Source organism: Lissotriton helveticus, chromosome 10 (genome assembly GCF_964261635.1).
Source record: "Lissotriton helveticus chromosome 10, aLisHel1.1, whole genome shotgun sequence".
Classification (NCBI taxonomy): Eukaryota; Metazoa; Chordata; class Amphibia; order Caudata; family Salamandridae; genus Lissotriton; species Lissotriton helveticus.
The window spans coordinates 934,358,234-934,377,630 of record NC_136071.1 but is presented as its reverse complement, the minus strand read 5'-3'; the positions used below and the strand labels follow the sequence as shown (position 1 = coordinate 934,377,630).

Genomic DNA, 19,397 nt, shown 5'->3' with positions numbered 1-19,397 from the left:
GTCTATTAGTATAGTCAGTTTTTCAGTGCTATTGACTTAAAGGCTGCTATCAGATCAGATCAGACTTGCTGACGAATCGCATGTTCTCACCATTTCACAGTGCCTTTTGGGGCTTTCAAATTTCTAAGACTACCTTTTGATGCACTTCAGCTGCAAGTGTTTTTCCAGAAATTAATGGATTGCCTATTTCAAGATTTACCAAATGTTCAGGCTTGCAGGATGATAGATTCATTTCTTCTGAAAGTCAAAAAGAACATGATACAAAATGAGAAAAAGTGCTGTACCTCTTTCAGAAGATCGTGAATAATGATCAAATTAGACAAGTGTATATTTGGAGTTGAAGAATTTGATTGTTTAGGCCACTGAATCTGAAACGGTGGTATAATGACCAAATTGCATTTAGTGATTACTATTGTTGAAGCCCCTAACCCATTAGACAAAGATCTTTTGCAATCATTTATTGGCTTGGGTAAATAGTATGCACAATTTGTATGTGGATATGCCAATATATTATATGACCTGGTTAAAACATTTTGAGATAACAATAGCTTTTCTGTTCAGTACACTCAAAGGTACTGAGTTTCAGTATTGTACAATTGAAGGAGAAGGTTTAGAGTGTGTATGGGCAGTTCGAAAATTAAAAACTTACTTGGTGTCAAATTTTAAATCAGACCATAAGCCATTGGTATCTCTTATAAGAGAAAATGTTGTTGGAAAGGGTTATGCAAAGTACAATACATTGATGGAATTCTGAACAATTTTAAACATTCACCCTCATTATAGGGACCTGGGCCTAAATCCATCATTTTGTTGCTCGCCATGCCATTCCTGTTTCGACCCAGTCTGATGTAAATCAGTCTTGACCCTGCTCCCCATGGGAACAGGCCAGGCCAGGCCCTCCCTGGACCAGAAGCAAGCAGCCTGGGACCAATTTTGGGGTATCGCCCCAATCAGCCAGGCCAGCTTGACTCCAGTTCAACAACAAAAGAGGGTCCCTGAGAAAGATATAATTTACCAGGAGAGGAAAGCAGGGAAAAAAAACAAGAAACAATAACTGACCTCTCACCGGTATCTACTTTAGTATTCAATTACTTTTATCTAATGTATAAATCATCATTGTCCCAATCCAAATAATTATTCAGAAAAACATTCTCATTTATTTATAATTTCTTCATGACATTAATCATAGAACACATAAACAAATTCATATTAAATACATTGACTTATATAAGCCCCAGAAGAATACATATTCAAAACCCCAAAAGGACATACACTCATCTAATCATGTATACAAACAACAATGCTTCCACTCAACCTATCAAACACCACTCCACTCTCATACACAAAGTAATTCATCAAAAGAAACCTAAAAACAGATATACACTATTATGTACAATATATACAAAAGGAAAAGGAAGCGCCGACGCGCGTTTCGGAAAAGGACCAAATGTCCACAGATCCTTCGTCAGGGCGCAGATGGAATCAATTCTAGTATAACATAAATTCTTCAAATATGTAGAAAATTTCTTATTTTTCTTCTTCAATGCAAAAATACAATTCTTGCACAGCGGGGCTTAAAGATGTAGAGACAACCAATTTCGTAATGTCATCTGTATGGGACAATGGAACAATAAAATACAATTCAATACTTCAAGTATATATACTACACTAATTTCTTTAGCAAAAACACTGGTTGAACAATCCATCACCAAGATCAAAAGGAAAGAACGATTCAAAAAATGATAAAGCGAAAGACAAGAAATGAGAGGAATTGGAATAAGCCCGAAACAAGATTGTATATACCATACCATCGTGCCTAAGTATACCACCAGAAAACAGGAAAGCCCCAGTTCCAAGTAACCCAGAAATCGTGGGAAGGTAGTAGGAAAAATATATATCCAAAATGCCACTCAGTCATGATGCACCTATAAAGGGCACGTGGATGGAAACATGCAGGAGGCTTATTAGAGATGTACAGTACATAAGGAAATACCTCAGGCTATTACTTTTCCCGTTCCAAGGGCCTTCGAAATGTGTTCCTCGGTGTAGGACACATAAGAATTAGATCCACCTAGGTCATTATTCTTGTAAAGGGGATGTCCTATTAGCATATAAACAGGGTAAGATTATTAAAGCACAGGGACATAATAGAGGGTATGGCCCGCAATTCCATTGTAATCCGAGAAAAAAGGGGGGGGGAAATTACCCTTACAGGCTGCCATTAACTCTGGAATTTACAAAATGAGAATAATATCAGCAGAGAGAGTCTCACCTATCACGAAAGGTGTATTATAATCTGGAAAACATAGAAGCGAAGTACACACATACTCTCTGCCCTTATTCTCGTTTAAACTGACGGAAGAAAATAGCTAGGTCTGCTCTAATTTAATTGGCATGGCAAAAGACACGGAACCAGTAAATCAATAAAATGTGACCTACCCTGACAGAGCAGAGATACACTTGGGGGGGGGGGCATAACTCTGAACAAGAAATACTGCACCTGCTATATGTAAAATACCCCAAACTTAACAGCATATACAAGAACACTTACCTTTGCTAGAATCCGACTTCTCCTCCCATACAAAAATTACGTGAATAAAAGGACTCCAGAACTGTGAAGGATCTAGAAGAACTCAGCCAGGGGTACGCGCTGATAGAAACACATGGACATCATTTCGCTGTCTGTTCGTACTACAAAATAGAGATTGTAAAAGAAAGCGGTTTATTTATTAACTTCCTTATTTTAGGTAGAATGGACAACTATAGCCGCTTTTTAACCTCGGGAGCCTCCCTGTAAGGGAGATAAAGATCCCCAGGTAGAACCTACTTAACGGAGGGAAACGGCCTCTACAACGAGGCCGTTTCAACGAAAACCTTAACCACGCATGCATTACAACGCATGCGTGGTTACAACGACAGCCTTTACCACGCATACGTTTACTACGAGGTACGTAGTAAAGGCATGTGTGGTAAAGGGTACAAATAAAAAAAGGGGAGTTGGGGGGGCTTCCCCCCCCCCCCAAAAAAACACTAACCTTTAGACGAGATGTGCAGGCAATCGGCGTCGCAGAGGAAGGAAACGGCCGTTTCTTTTTTCCTACGTATGACGTCACCACGTAAAAATACGTGGAGAAGGATACGCGTGAAAATAGTGTTCCGTAGTAACGCATGCGTGGTAAAGGCATGCATTACAACGGAGTTCGTTGAAAGAACATACAACCCTTAACGGAAGCAGCTTCCCCTAGCACATCGTGTCCTGCGTCCTCCTTACCGTGACTAACTCTACGAAGTTTCAAAAACAGGGGGTCCTCCAACTATGCAGGATAGTCAGGAGTTTGAACATAAGTAGCCGACCTTGTATATATACAACTACTCCCGCGCTGAGGGTAAACACTAGCACCTGGGTGACGTGCCGGAGTGAACAACATAACAGACGGACTACTCGGGGTCTGTAATGTATCACAACCGCCATATTGAAGTGGTCGGACTTAGTGATAAAGATATCCACGGCAGATAGATGGTAATGAACATATCTGACTAACTACATAACGTGAACCAACACAAGATGGCCAAGTTATGTTTGAATATGCAGAACGCATGGTTATTGTAAAAGGTGTGCTAAAACGATCCACCCACAACGTCCAGACCACATAACCGGTCATAATTGGATGTTACACGAGTCGGCTGACACGTATGGCGGACACTCCCAGAGAGGTAAGGGAGTCCATTAGTACTTACACAGAGACTCAAAAGGATATCAGAAGAATTACCAGACAGGTAATCGAGCAAGCTGAAATGCCCAGTACTGAACCGTTAAATTTACAGTAAGGCATTATGCCAGGGTATAGATTCATTCAGCCGCTTGGTAGCTGTTTCAAGAATGTAAATCCAATATACCTCACGTTCGCCTCACAGGCCATTGATGTTATTGTCCTTTGGATTGTGCACCTTTTCTAGTATGATCCATTTCAGGTCAGTCAGTTCGTGCCTCATTTCCTGCCAGTGAGCTACAAGGGGAGCCCCTCTCGTTGTTTCTTAAGGCATATTTATGTTCTGAGAGTCTCACTCTGAACTCACGGCTTGTCTCACCCACATAGCCCTTGGCACACGGGCATAAAATAAGATAAACAACATTAGCTGACCTGCAGTTAGCCATTTCATGAAATTTGAATTTTATTTTGCCCCATATTAGTTCATCAGAAACCATAGCTGAACTACAGGCATGACAATTGCCACATTTGTGCGTGCCGACAACCGGTCTGTCACCGGTGATCGACTTCTGCACCAGTCCACCTCTATTCTCAAGCTTCGAACGTACAAGCTTGACTCCAGTGGCATGGCGAGCACAGGACCCCAGTCTGGGCATACCCGTCATACTTAGGACGACAAATACCAAAAAGGAAAATTGATGTATGGAATGCTGAACAATGTCAAACATTCACCCCCAGTACAGAGGTCTAGGTATTAATCCATTGTTTTTGCCTTTTAAGGAAGATATGAGAGTGCTACGAAAAAAAAGGTCAATTTGTCACTTATTTTTAAAGATGGGCCTGATTTAAAGTTTGGTGGATAGGGTACTCCAGCACAAACGTAGTTGATATCCCATCCACCTTATTACAAGGCATTATATCCTGTGTGCACTTGTAATAAGGCAACATGATAGCCTTCACACTTGTGACAGAGTACTCAACTGCCAAAGTCTAAGTCAGTATATACCAACAATTGATTCTGTAGGGAAATGAGCACTTTCTTTTGAAGAAATTACTTTATCCTTGTTAACTAGGAAATACCAATAGATTGTGTGACACATTTAATCTTACACAAAGATTAAATCAGGACTGGCACAAAAGCACAAGTTACTTACCTTTGGTAACGATATAACTGTAAGAAACATGTAACATTCAAATATATTGGAACAACACAGAGGTTACATGTCAAAGACACAGGATTGTTATGCAACATAAATACTGGCATAAATTAGTGCCATACAAAAGTGTGCATCACATACAAGATCTACAAGATGCTTGACAATAAACAGAAAAACAGTAAATCACTCAATTGGGCATCTGTTTAGAACTACTTCACATGTTCTAACACAAATCCTCAATTCTTGAAGGTGCATGTGTGTGACATAGGTACGGAACACATTCATTTCATAGACGTGACAGAGGTTGATTGACTCCCTCTCACACTGAAAATTAAGAGAATCCTTTCAGGATCTCAGAGGTAACTCCTGACCAGCGTAACCTCCTTTTAGGGCTTAACAATTGTAGCGCTCTTTTATTTCCAGTTAAGAATTTCGCAAATGATTTCTCCTCTCTGAGGTCCCCACTATTTCTGCATCCCCTTTATCCGCCACACCCTATTATAACATGATGAAGGTAAACATTCCGAGCATAGCAACATGATGCTAATATAGTTGATCAGGCTGCATTGATGCTTTCTAGTCCTGAGGAAGACCTGTTGTTGTTGTGTTTCTATCTAGGACCCTAATTCGATATTCCCGATTTATGCCCTTATATGGCTATAATAAATAATACCCTTATAGAGGCATAATCATATGCATATTTAGTAATAGCCCATGAAGTCCAAATACGGCAAGGCTACTCCCCTAGACTCCTAGAAAGTACAACGCATTCTTTAAACAAACCAAGCCTCCAGCAGCCCGGGAAATCCCCCTGCTCTTTTTTTGATTTGCACAAGAACTCCTAGAGTCAGAAAGAACTGTTAGTTCTTGGTGACGTCTTATGTCCAACCTTACGTCAAACCCGGCACCTTTCAGGTATAAATATACCAACGTTGCCTTAAGCAAACATATGGTGGTTTGGAGCAGAGCGGCTATCTACTTGCCAGGAAGCCCAGCTGATGCGAGGAGCCGAAGGAAGCCGCCCCTCCCTTTTGACGCACTGAGGAAGACGCTGTCTTTTTCTCCAGCCGAGAAAATCCAGCTCCGGTGTTTCCAGCCACCCTTGCGGGTTGCTGGGATATCGAGTCCTGAGAGAGAGAAACAAGACCTCCTTCATTCTAAGAACCAAGGTACGGAGCTGACTAAACCCTTAAGAGAATTCTTGATTCAGATCCTTGGCAAAAACCCTAATAACTTAAAACTGCTACTTACTTACTCCTTCCCACGTATTAGGCTTAGGTCAGGTACACCGGGGTAGGCGTAGATTAGAAGCACCAGTTGAGTACGTTAGTCAATGTTTTTATGTATGTATATATTTTAACCATTTTAAAGTATCATATGGCTAAGAAACCATATCAATGCTTTTACAGTATTTCATAATACTCCTTTTACTGTACGCACTTTACTTCATGATAAGTATTGCAATTGTGGCAATTCATTTCTCTTGCATGAGAAAGAAGACTGCTCAATAAATAACACCTTTTATTGAAAACGCCCGTCTCTCTATTTCTCTGCACTCTGGTGAAACTAAGTATGCACAATTGACTGAGTGAAATAGTTGTCTATTGTTTTCACATGACTCTAGAGATACTCTTTATTCTGAGGAAGCAAAGTTGTCATGTTATATGGTTGTCAGAAGCTAATCCCTTCTTGTCTATCCAGGGAAGTTAAACTCCTCCTTGTTTACTCGAGAAAGTTTCTAGTGACCTCTGAGCTAGCTGGCAAAACTAATTAAGACTAATATAGTCAGTAGAGACCTAGTCGACCTCAGTCCTACGTCTACACTGCTGTCTATATTATTCCAATGCGCAGAGCCTATTGGGAATATAGGAACTACCCTACACTACTTTCATGAACCCACGTGGTTGAAAGTGTCAAACCGTCGACGGTATGAATGTGTTCCGGCTCTGTCACACACATGCACTGCAAGAATTGAGGATGTGGATTGTTTTATGTGATGCACACTTTTGTATGGCACTAATTTATGTCAGTAATTATGTTGCATAACAGTCCTTTGTGGTGTTCCACGATATATGAATATATGTGTCACACAATCTATTGGTATTTTCAACTTAACCAGGATAAAGTAATTTTTTTAAAAGAAAGTGCGCATTTCCCTACATAACCAATTGTTGGTATATACTATTAACTCCCCAGGTTCTGCGGGAAACTGGGTCAGCCCATTAGCATTAACACACTAAATCAGGTCCTAAGTCATGAATTGATAAAAAAAATTAAGTTTTGGGACAGAACAGGGGGCCTGCATTGTTTTGTTTATGCACCCATTACATTGGTATGTTTAGAGTGTACAGATGTCATGTCTGGTTAGAATAAGGGTATAGGTTGTAGAATCTGTTATGTAAAAGACCGATTATAACGTCGAAGTTGGCCCGGGTCGGTCGCTAGGAGGCTTCTCCCAGCACAGCCTTCTTTACCTAAATAAACTTTTTATCTTTAATGTGGTCTCTTCACTTAAGCGCCCTTTCCACAAATCTTGCATGTAAACAATAGATACTTTTGATCACCAGTGATGCTTATATTTATGATCTTCCTATGGTAAAACTCTGAATTGGATGGAGCCCACCTTTGAAAACTGAGCTTCATTTCCCAAAGTCGGCTATCGAAGATATTAGAAATGAGTGGAGGATTCTTTGTTTAAATTATGTCCTACATCTACAGTGGGGAAAAAATGGGTAAAAAGTAGGGCAGTTTAAAGCAAACTGCAAGGTGCTCTAATTAAAGAAGGACCTAGTAAGGAGTCTGGTTTCCAAACTCTATTTTCTGTAAATGACCAAGCAAGTAATATTTAATAGCCAAGTGGTGAGTATCCTGAATTCCTAAAGTGAGTCATCCCCAAATATGTACTTATGTTGGTCGTACACAAATTTACACCTGGCAGCAAAGGAAAGAGGGTCACAATGTACGTTTTCCTACAAGTCTGTTCAACTCGATCTTAAATTTGTTATTCTTTAATTGCTATTCTCTATCAAAAAAGTTCATTAAATGAGACTAACCGCTAAAGGCAGAGGAGCGGGTTTTACTTTATAGCCTATATCAAGGCCACTGACCCTATTTTTGGAAACTTGTAGGTTGCCACACGTGTGCTTAAGGAGCCTGTAAAGATGTGTCTATACTACACAGTATGCGACTGCAGAGTTTAAGGAAGACGCATGCATATAGTACTGCAATCCAGCCTCCAGTGGTTAAATGCATAGGGTTATAACCAGGGAGGTCTAAGACATTCCCAGAATCCTAGACCCAGAAGATCATAAGGATGAAAATGTACACCATGTATCCCTGTCACATTCAAAAGGCATATCAAAGGTAATGTCCACTTAGTGGTGAAAATGTAGAGTTAGCAGGGCATACTTTAAACCAAGAGGCATGTCCCCCAGCTCATTCTCGGCAAGGAGTGTGAGGAAGAGTGCTCGAGGAACATAAAAGAAACAAGCATTGGCATAGCCAATAGGTCTCGCTTTTGGGACCTTATAAGTATTTAGTTATGCAGCACAATATCATTGGTGCAACAACATCAGCTGTTGCATGGCTAAACACTTATAAGGTCCCAAAGGCGAGACCTATTGGCTATGCCAATGCTTGTCTTCACTGTCCTTAAATCCCTTGACAAGTCCATCATGTTGTACTTGACATGTTATGAGGAATTGGCAACGTGCATGTTTCATTGGTAAGCTTGCGAGCTAACTCACGTTTTCAAAACTGTTTACTGAATTGATTTATTTCAAACAACACTGTTTACTGAATTCATTTATTTTAATCCGTTGGAGATGCTGGTGATTGAACCCGGGGCCTCATACATGCAAAGCATGCGTTCTACCACTGAGCTACATCCCCTTCCGTAGTGACGTGCTCAAATCAGAAGTATTGAGGAAACAAAAGCGGCTGTGATCTTTCATACTCCATGAGAGCTAACTGATGCTTTTAACACAGTTTACTGAATTAATTTATATTAAGCGGCACAGTGGTTTAACAGAAATCAATTTTCGGGAAATACAGATATTTAAAAATAAATAACAAAACGCGGAGATGCTGGGGATTGTACCCGGGGCCTCATACTTGCAAAGCATGCGTTCTACCACTGAGCTACATCCTCTTTCGTAGTGACGTGCTCAAATCAGACGTATTGAGGAAACAAAAGTTACAGTGCTGTTATTTCTGTATGGTAGTGAAAGAGACACAGAAAAGCGAGATAGCGTGCCTGGACAATAAAATAATAGCAATCAAGAGAGCGCTCTCTCCCGTCTGCTTAAGAATATGACATAATACTTGGTATCGAGATTTGTTTATCGCATCTCCTTTGCCCGTCTTTTGAAAATAAAGTTATATGAAGAAACACAGCAGCAGATCTCAGGGTTACGTTTCTTCATGAAATGTTTTTCAGTTTGTAGCTTTTACTTAAATTTGAAGAAACGTTAACATATTTTCCTTCAGCGCTTTGCCCGTTTCAGGAGCGCTGCGCTTTATCTACTTGTTCAGAGCGCTTCGAACCAATATTCTTCAAGCACGCTGCAACAGAGTGCACCTTCAAGAAATTGTAAACAAACGGCGCTGTTATTTAATAAAGGCCTAAGGGCATGTTGTGTCAGAGGTGGGAGGTGTCTGGAAGCGGCACTGTTACTAAATAAATCAAGGAGCACAGGCATGCTGTGACTGAGGTGTGAGAGGTCTGGCAGGGAACAGATGGCCTGGCCGTGAAGCAGGGGGCGGGGCAGCGCTGGGGAAGCCTGTGGGAGGGTGATTGATGCCTTTGATGTGGCGAGGGAGGAGAGCCTTTTGCGAGCCTTGTGCAGGAGAAATGAACAGATGTCCGTGAGGTGTGGGAGGAGTGCCTGATGCGCGTGCTTGCTGCTGTCACGTGGTTCACGTGAACTTAAAGGAAACCGCAGGGCAAGAAGCCCTTAGTTTCACGAGGATTTTGGCTACTTGAATTCTCGCTCCGCTCGATGCGCTTGCGCTCATCGATAGGTCGCGAGACCTAAAAATCCAGGAAATCCTAACTGCATGTACAAAACTATTTACTGTTGTAGAAGAATTACTCCATTCAAAAGCAAAACCATGACAGAATAAAGTAACAGGAAATGAAGATAGATGCATGTACTACCGGAAAAAGAGTTTAAACCAGAAACTCGTTACTCCCCTCTACAATATGCTCTCTGCTGAAGATATTTATAGAGGGACTAGAACGGTCTCCTAAAGTGCTGGCAGCGGTTTGTGTTCATTAGTTCTAAAGGTCTCTGCCTTGCAGATGATGTGCTAATCCACACTGCAGATATCCCTCTTAGCATTTGCACGAGATACAGCTATTTCTTTATATGTTGACCAACATTCTAGATGTAAATTCAATGTCCATAAAAGCTACTTATTGACAAGCCAATACATTCATGCTGTGTATCTCTTTTTAATGTGGGTGACAACTCAGACAGCCACACCTTCTTTTAGTGAAATTGCAATACGCTGTTATCTGCTGTTATTGGATGAAATGTATATATTGTCTTTCTTACTCAGAAAATTGTCTGAATGTAATCAGAAAAAATAGGGGAATGGACTAATATCTCTACTTAGAATTATATAACTCCCTTGGCAGCACCACCGCACATATTTAATAATCCCTATTTACCAATTAGAACCACTTTGACTAAATTGCATAAATTAGTATAATGGATGCACTTTTGTCACTGCTAATGACTGGTGGGAGAGGAGAGGAGGGGTGATGTGAGGGAGAGGCACGGTTATGGTTTTTTCCTTCCTCTCAGCATTTCCTTTTTCAGAAACAAACCCTAAAGTGGGCTTCTCTTTCTGAAGAAAGTAAACTTAATGCCTCAGGCGCTTTGAAATTTACCTTTGTGCGCTGGCGATAGTGTTACTTTTCGCTGACCAGGGCCACCAATCAACGCATGGCAGACCCAGACCGGGAAGTTATGCATCAGGAAGGACGGATCTCCTGATATATGAAAAGGAGCAACCTGCAAATTGCAATAAACACAGTTGATGGACAGCATTGTAGAACAAGGTCATACATTCACCCCAGTACAAGGATCTGGGCCTAAATCCATCGTTTTTTTGCACTCCACACCACCCTGGGTTAGACACTGGCTATATGCAAATCAGCTCTGACCCTGTGCCTCATGGGAACAGTCCAGTCCGAACTACCAAGCCATGTCTTTCCCAGACCGGAATCAAGCATCCAAGGACCGGTTTCTGGCTATCAGCCTTCATCAGCCTGGATAGCTTGACTCATGTGGTGGATGGGATTGCCCCTTGTGAACCCTGGTACTGCCCTTGCGTCCCCTTGCCTCCGAACACGGATGGCTCGCATTACCAGCGCCTGGCTCAAACCTCCTTTCCTGCTAAACTTTATTACATTTATTATTTACTATCTTTGTAATAAAAAGTGGAACAGCAGGATCTGTAACAGCACCTTCACTGTCATCTTGGGTTAGTAAAATAAAATGTGTTTTAAGTCTGAGAGCATGTGTGTATGTGAGAGCATGTTCGTTAGTATGGGGATAGCGTGTGTGTACGAAAAAGTAAGTTATAAAGTATAGGTGAGTAAAAGTGAGCAAGAGTGTGGATGGGTGAGTCAGGGGAAAAGTGAGTGCAATTGTTGTGATGTCATAAGAGTTAAGGTCATGTGATATCACTTCCTGTGCCGTCCTAAAGGTCAAAGGATGTATGATGTCACTTCCACCAAGCCTTCAATATTGATGAATCGACCCCCAAGCTCCCCCACAAACAAAGATTCAACAAAAAACATTCTAAATGACTTCTGTATGTTAATTAAGTGTGTCGTGTCTGGTCTATCACTCTACAATGTTCTCACCTAATTGTCAATGTAGCTGTCTAGGTAAACTGCATCATTCTGCTGGGTCCCATTGACCGATTGGTAGTAAAGCATTTCCTTTAGAAGTGTTAACAGAATGTAAATTCATAAATAAATAAATGTTTATACATAGACGTATCTAAATAAATAAAAATGTGTTAAAACGGGTGTCGTTAACTTTATTTTTGTCAAAATTATTTGATTCGAAGTGTTACAGGATACGACGATGTAATCCCATTAAACCACGTGTGAAAATAGCAGTATATTTCTTTCAAAAAAATCATCCGATTATATCATTAAAAAACACAAACGTTGGTCCAGTAGCTGAAAATCTATCTGCAGCAAATGTCTGGGAATTTAGAAAAATCAAAAAACACACGTGTCTTTGATACGATGTTTTTCTTTTTACATACAGTACGTACAATCTGACACAATTAGCAACTCTGTAATAGAGAATTATTTGTTGTCGTATAGACCATTCCTCAGTTCTGCTTGTATGCTTCCCCCCCTGGAGAACTAATAAGGCACAGTTATATACCTGTCATCTAAATCTCTGCAGAATATCGGACGCACATTCACTGTGTTTCCGTGGGCTGAAATATTCTTTATTCCCAACAGGAGGTTTTATGAAGATGGTGCAATTGTCCTGGGCGAAGAAGCCAACATGCTCGCTGGTATGCTGCTAGGACTGAACGCAATCGATTTCAGGTATCAACTTTGTCCAATGCGTATTGATAGTAGTCATTTTTAGGTCAGACTTGACAACACAGACTATTTTTAACAAGTTTTTCAAAACAGAGTGATCTGTGGATCCTCGCAAAGAAGTATTTAGTACTCACTTCATGCTATTGCGTGCTGGTGCATCATCACCCTCCTAGGGAGCGCCTACTTTGCAATGCATAAAAGACAATTGTACATCCCAAAAGGAGGCCAAAACATCACTCATTAAATTCTATATGTTGTATATGCATAAGATATGCATTGTACACATAAACGCCTTTTTTTTTGCCCCACTACAGCTGGATTTTTAAAAATGTTTTAGTGAGGACTCAAAATTCAAGGGGCAGGCCTATAGGCTTTGCCAATGCCTGTTACTTTTTAATGCTTCGTGTTCAGCTTGCATGTACTGCTTTTAGTATGCAGCCAATGTATTCTGTATGATTTAGTGAACGGCTTAGTTGAATGAGTTTGCTTTCAGAATGATTCAGAGACTTGAGTTAAAGATGTTCACATCTAGACCTTTGGCTATTTCCACATTGTTGTTTAATATGTTTGTTAGAGATTTGGGATAGGGCTTCTGTGCTATCAATATAGTAATGACACTTGTGCATGTAAGCATGCATTGGAGCCTGCGTTGCATATACTTAGGAGTAATGTCAAGAAAACCTTTGCAACTTCTTACTTTCTATACAGTTTCCTCACTTATTTCAGGGCCCCAAAAAATTAATCTGGTATTATTTCACATTTTTATTGACAATAATTATTAAAAAGTTCATAAAAATGAAGACAAATGGAATATTGTTGTTTTGCAACTGCGCATTTAGACATTATTACAACAGAAAACATTGATACAGGCTTCATTCCAGTCCTACAATCCATACAATTACTGCAGATGTCGTTTAAATAATAATGGTACTTCCATTATAATTCATTCATTGATGTTATGGATATAAATAAAACTATGTTTTTATTGAGTGTTTATACAATAAACTTATTTGAGGCGATGCTCTTTATAGGTCTACCAACTGTGGCTTATTTTTATAATCGTCCTGTGTCATCTATCTACGCGCGCTTCGGTGACTCAGCACCTGCATGAGGACAGGCATGTCCAATGGAAAATCTGATAGGTATCCTATTGTTCAAAATTCTCAGGACCGAAAGGAGAATGGCATGAACTATTGGTTGTCAGCACACTGGACACAACTGCAACAATACTATATCACACTGGTATCTGTAAGTTCAATGAAGAGGCTTATACAGGTGTGCTCGCGGCTCCAAAAAGGAATTTCTCGGGGTGTGTCATCTGCCCAGGCACGGAGATTCGAGATCTGCCTCAGAAAATGGTGGCCACCTCCAATCGGTTGAAAAAGGGGGAAGGGGGTGTCTATCATTTACGTAGTGTTATTCAGAAAACGCCATCCGCAGCTACCTGGCAAGCTAGTCTATCGTCTGCCACAAAATCAACGACCACCTAATAAGTCATAACATCAATTAGTGAATAATAATGCTGCATGGTAGAAAAATAATATAAATAAGAAATGAAAATCAAGTACCGTTATTGTTGGGTATCATCTTCTGTCATTGTAAGGATGATATGAATGTATGATTGTATGACTGGAGTGAAGACTGTACCGTTGTTTTCTGTAGTAATGTATAAATGCACAATTGCAACACGATATTCCATTTGTCTTTGTTTTTATACACTTTTTAATGTTGATATTCATTACAAAAAGTAAAGTAATACCAGATTCATTTTTTCTGGGCCCTAAAATGAGTGAAGAAGGTGTATAGAAAGTAAGAAGTTGCCACGTTTTTTGTACATTACTGTTATTGTCGCTGCCCTAGGATCTTGTATAAATAGCAGGGGGTCCCCTTCTTTACACTGCATATACATAGGATGCCACAGAGCAGTGTGGGAAAAAATTCAGTGTGCTGAATCTTTAATGGAAGAGTTTCCCTATACTTAAGTCCCAGTGGTGTAGGGGTCTGGGAGTTTCCAAAACTCCTATTTATTTCTCATGCATGGCATGAGTAGGTGCGTTAACTCCTTTCTGTCTGTCATCACTGGGTTCGCTGTCCAAGCCAGATCAGGCTGCAGTGAACTTGGAACAGAACGGAATTGCTCCTGGTCAAAGTGACATCTTACACAGATAATGTGTCTTTATCAATTACAGGAAAAATATAAGTACTCTTTTCTTAATATCAGGATTGCTTGGGTAGTTATACAGAATGTTTCCTCTTGTATGAGCGAACAGACCTCAGTAGATGCAGAGCGTGAATAGCATCACCCTGAAGAATACGAAGTCCACATGACTCCTCTAATGTGTTCTTACTCAAACCTTGACACCCTGTTTCAACTCATTATTGCCCACGAAACCCTGGATATAAATTGACCTTTGTACTCTGGAGGACATCTTTGACCTTACTTTAATCTAGCTGTGACATGAAGTGCTCGCAGATCGTATCCATTAAGAGGACACTTCACTGTCTTCTGATAATGGGACAATCCTATTTTAATCTCTCATTCATGTAATATTTCTATCTGTCTCCCTTCACGCCTTACTTTAAATGGGCTTCTTTATGGATGTGCAATACCTTAATTTCCTCCACATTTCTTTTGGGAGTTCGTGTCTACAAATTCATTGTTATAGGCAAGGGAGCATACAATAGGGCCCTTCAAAAGATTAGATCACTCTAGCAAAGTTTGATGAACTGTAACCCAAAGACTGAACATTTACTTCAAGAATGTTTTGACCTTTTCCTTTACAGATCTCCTTCTAATGATGGTAAGAAGTTCTGTAGAATATTACTTTATCCAGGCTCAAAAGATAAGACCTGTTGCTTGTTGATGGTGGGTATTTGCGGCATACGCAACATGACCACAACATTTCAGCTCTTTGTAGGAACCTTTGTCCTGCTCCTAAATTGATGGAGTATACATTTCAGTATGACTTCCTAGATCTGACGAGTCTTAGTGCTAGGACGTACACTCCTGCAATGTATGGGATCTTTTGCAACCTAGTGAAAAAGCGGGCTGAACTTTCCCATCCCTGTCAACCAGTGAACTCCTATGGCAACCTTTCCTTTAGAAAGCATGCTCCCTGAAAGACTAGGCCTCTCTGCTCTTTGGATCATGTTTGCGTCCTTCGAGAGTACCATCTGAAATTCACTTACTTTAAAATATTGCAGGACTGGTAGTGGACACCACGAAAGCTCCATAAAGCCCAGCTCTTACCCCTGGACTTGTGCTGGTGGTGCTCCACTGCCCTCTGTGATCTTGTTCAGGTACTGTGGCCTTGTCCGGCTCTAGCCCCATACTGGTCCCACATCTGGAAGCACCTCCAACAGTACAGCCCCGCCCCAATAATTCCTTCGCCACACCGGACCTTGTCCATGATTTCTCTGACCTCCCCAGCACGACCTCACATGACCACCAATGACTAGCCACATCCCTTGTGACAGCCAAATTCTGAATCTTATACCAATGGAACGCGCGTGCTCTCCCCCTGTTGACTTCATGGCTCCTGGAATGATATTGCATAGCAGGATATGAGAAAATTGCACATACTATGAATGACCAATTTCATATCTTTGTGATAACATAACATGTGTATTTGTAAAGCGCACATTCACCCAGAGGTATCTTGGCGCTGAATAACAGATGTTTATTGGTACCCAACTCAATGGTACTCATTTTATCGACCTCAGATGGATGAAAGACTGAGTGGACCTGCCAGGAATTGAACCTGTGACCAAGAGGTTGAACACAGGCCCCTGAAGTAGAGGCATTGGGGCCTGGTGCCCTTTCATGTCTGGAGTTTTGGGTTTAATTCCCTAAACCCCACCCCAGCCTGGGGCACACTGGCACTGTATGCTGAGCTCTGCCCCTGGCATTGTTAACGCGGGATTTCTGGTCTATTGTTATAGATCTAGATCCCAACTCCGGTCGACTGAACCGTTGGTACCTGTCATAGAGTAAAAGGCAATCCACTACTAGGTCAATCAGTTAATGACTTAGTCCACTCTAAAGAACCACTTAAGCTTAAAAGTTTAAAAGTTTATTACAAAGCCAAACTTAACTGAAGATACAAACATCTCAATATAAGGTTCAAAAGATATACGGATATCAATACATAAATTTTCTAAATGCTCTTAGTCGGCAGAAGAATATTACCAAAACCAATTCAAAAATCATCAAAGTTGCAAGAATAGATACAAGCTGTAGCCTGTGAGTCATTACAGAAAGGAAGAAAATCAGATTAGACTGTCCCTACACTAGACTAAGTGACATCCCTATTTAACAAAATCTTAACCTAAAAAGGTGTCAGCAGTGGTGACTTCCAAAGAAGATCACACACTTCCCTTAGTCTCTGTTGCAAAAACGATGTCTCGCAGTTCCCTATCTGCCTACCCATCCGCTCTCTTAGGTTCCTCAGACCATCTGCCTTAACTCCACCCAGGGGTGCTGTCCCTAATACAAAATCACATTTACAATAGAAACGCCCTTTAGAGACGCCCCTCACGTGGTGTTGGTTCTGGCATTTTCCATGCTGATACTCCTCTGGGCCCATCGTTAGTGTTGACCTTGCTTCCCAGGCTCCTCTCCAGCAAGACGGTACCCCCCAGGAAATTCCTGAAGCCTCCTCCAGGCCTGTGCCTGGTTCTCTTGAACAAAAGTCTATTCATCACTTTCTTGATTGGAACCTCCTCGCACCTGCAAACAGACACTTGTACTGTGGGCCTCAAATTCCCGCCTCCACCGTATCTTCTGAGTCATAAACCATCGAGCAAGCTTCACAAATTGTGCCTAGCACGACCTTTGTCTAACGAGCACATACAGATCAAAAGAAACGACTTTGTCTATTCAGGCCTATTAGAATTACATGAACGGGCCTGTGCACTCTGCAAAACATTTAATTTCTTAATCTAAACAGTATTCTAACTTATTACACACAATGATTATATGAAACACTTCTATAAAACATATTTTTCAGTTCCATGATCAATAATACTTTGAATTACAATAACATCAAAATCCACCATCGTGTAAGAGTGTAACAGCATCTTGTACTCTATGTGAACTGCCATGTGGCCTACACATTTCTACATTAGCAGAATTACATTTTCCCCTACCACCGCCACATAACATGAGATTTCAACATCATTAATTAAACACTCTACAAACATCTACATTAGTTCTTCACACTTGATATAAGTATTCTATTTTAATTAAACACTCTTATGTAATGTTTACTAAACCAATACAACGTGCTTGTAAATATGGTGCACTTCTATTTTTTCTTGATTTGCGCTCTCTCAGCATCGTACCCCAGATGGCATCTACCGGTTCCTGGACACTGTTTGCATCTCTACTATTGTTCTGACACATTTAACTGCTATTCGGCCCTCTTCCTCACTTCCCACCCTCTGCCTCCCTTCCCACCCTCTGCCATACATCACACGGACCCACTACTTCTTATCACTACTAGTCCACCCTATCTGCCCGATAGGGTCTACGCATGGTAATCAGTTTCCACCCCCCTGAGGATATGGCCCGGCTTCACCTATGATGGTGTGAGGGGGAAGCCTACTCGCCCATTCTACGCTGCGCATTTTCACTATCTCTTCAATGCGACCCTACTTTTGATTATTGCTGGGTTTCCCCTGTTCCCCTCCCTATTCTCTCCCTATTTATTCTGCAACAATGAAGGGTGGCACTGTACATGTGACATCCTCATGCCCAGGGCTTTAAGTGGGATGAAAAAACTGGAGGGTCTCTCAAAGGGGCGTGACCAATGTAATTAAGGGCGTGGCTTTAAAACACTTAACGTAAGAAAACTGTACTTAGCATAGTGTGCCGCCCGAGTGTGCCACCCGACTAGTATTTTGCTGTTTGTCATTGCATCTAGATACAATACAGCAAGTAACATCATACGTACATCAAACAGAGCCCGAAAGAGACCCGTTTCGAGGCCCCCTTTAAAAAACTGCTGGTGCTCAGACCTGCTGAGACCCGGCTAACTTAAAGCCCTGCTCATGCCTATTCTGGTTGCATACTTGTTTTTGTACTTTACTAAACTTTCGATAAATAAATTGCACACAAAAAAGAAAAAGCTGTCTGAAAATGATAGCTGAAGGTAATGAACTGACACTGCACAAGGGAAAATGAAACATCCAACCAATTCTAAGAATATTTGACATAAAAGTCAACTATTCATAATGTAATCTACTCCCAGAGTAGTTGCTAGTCGGGACCAATGTTCCCGTGCATTGCTGAGGCATGTTTGTTAACATGAATATGCCACTTTGTAAGTGGAGTGCATTCTGATTCGAATTAATGATGTGGTGACTTGATTCACTTCCATGCTAATAATTTAACCTATATTGTTGACATGGGTCGCCTTCGCATTTTGTGGTCTCTAATTATCAATTCAATTTCTGGAGTTTTTTTTTTTTTGTAGGTCTGCTTTTGACTGTTTGTACTTCTCATGTATTGATTCTGTCCTTTTTTTTTTCCTCTTGTTCAGCCATTCCTTGATTTTGTTATGTTTCATATCCTATAGCTGTCACTCATTTGCCCTCTCTTCATTCATTGTTTGGCTTTAGTTGGCACATTTCTTTCTTTGATCTTTCTTTCCCTTTCATATATCATTTCTTTACATATCGCACTCCTTTCTCATTCCGAGCACCCTTTTGGTCCAAGCATCTCGTAGGTTTTGTTCTCTTTCCTTTACATTATTTCTTTAATGATGCATTTATATTGGCCTCGGCCCTTACCTTTTTCCTTCCTCTATACTTTTCTGCTTCCTCTTTTCCCCATACTCTTCCTCGTACTTAATGGCAGTAAACAAGCCATGGCTCTACTACATTCTATTAGTTACTTATTACTGCGTTTCACTGTTTCTTATTTTTCTTTTAATTTATGATTTTTCT

At 40.7% G+C, this 19,397-nt stretch overlaps 1 protein-coding gene across 1 annotated transcript in view; it reads left to right on the top strand.

Annotated features, from left to right (window-relative positions):
• Positions 1–19,397, top strand: part of RUNDC3B (RUN domain containing 3B) — a 1,007,829-nt gene that overhangs the window by 528,474 nt on the left and 459,958 nt on the right. The window contains exon 5 of the mRNA XM_078663594.1: positions 12,363–12,452. Within this exon, the coding sequence (XP_078519720.1) occupies positions 12,363–12,452 (90 nt within the window). The remainder of the gene's footprint in view (positions 1–12,362; positions 12,453–19,397) is intronic.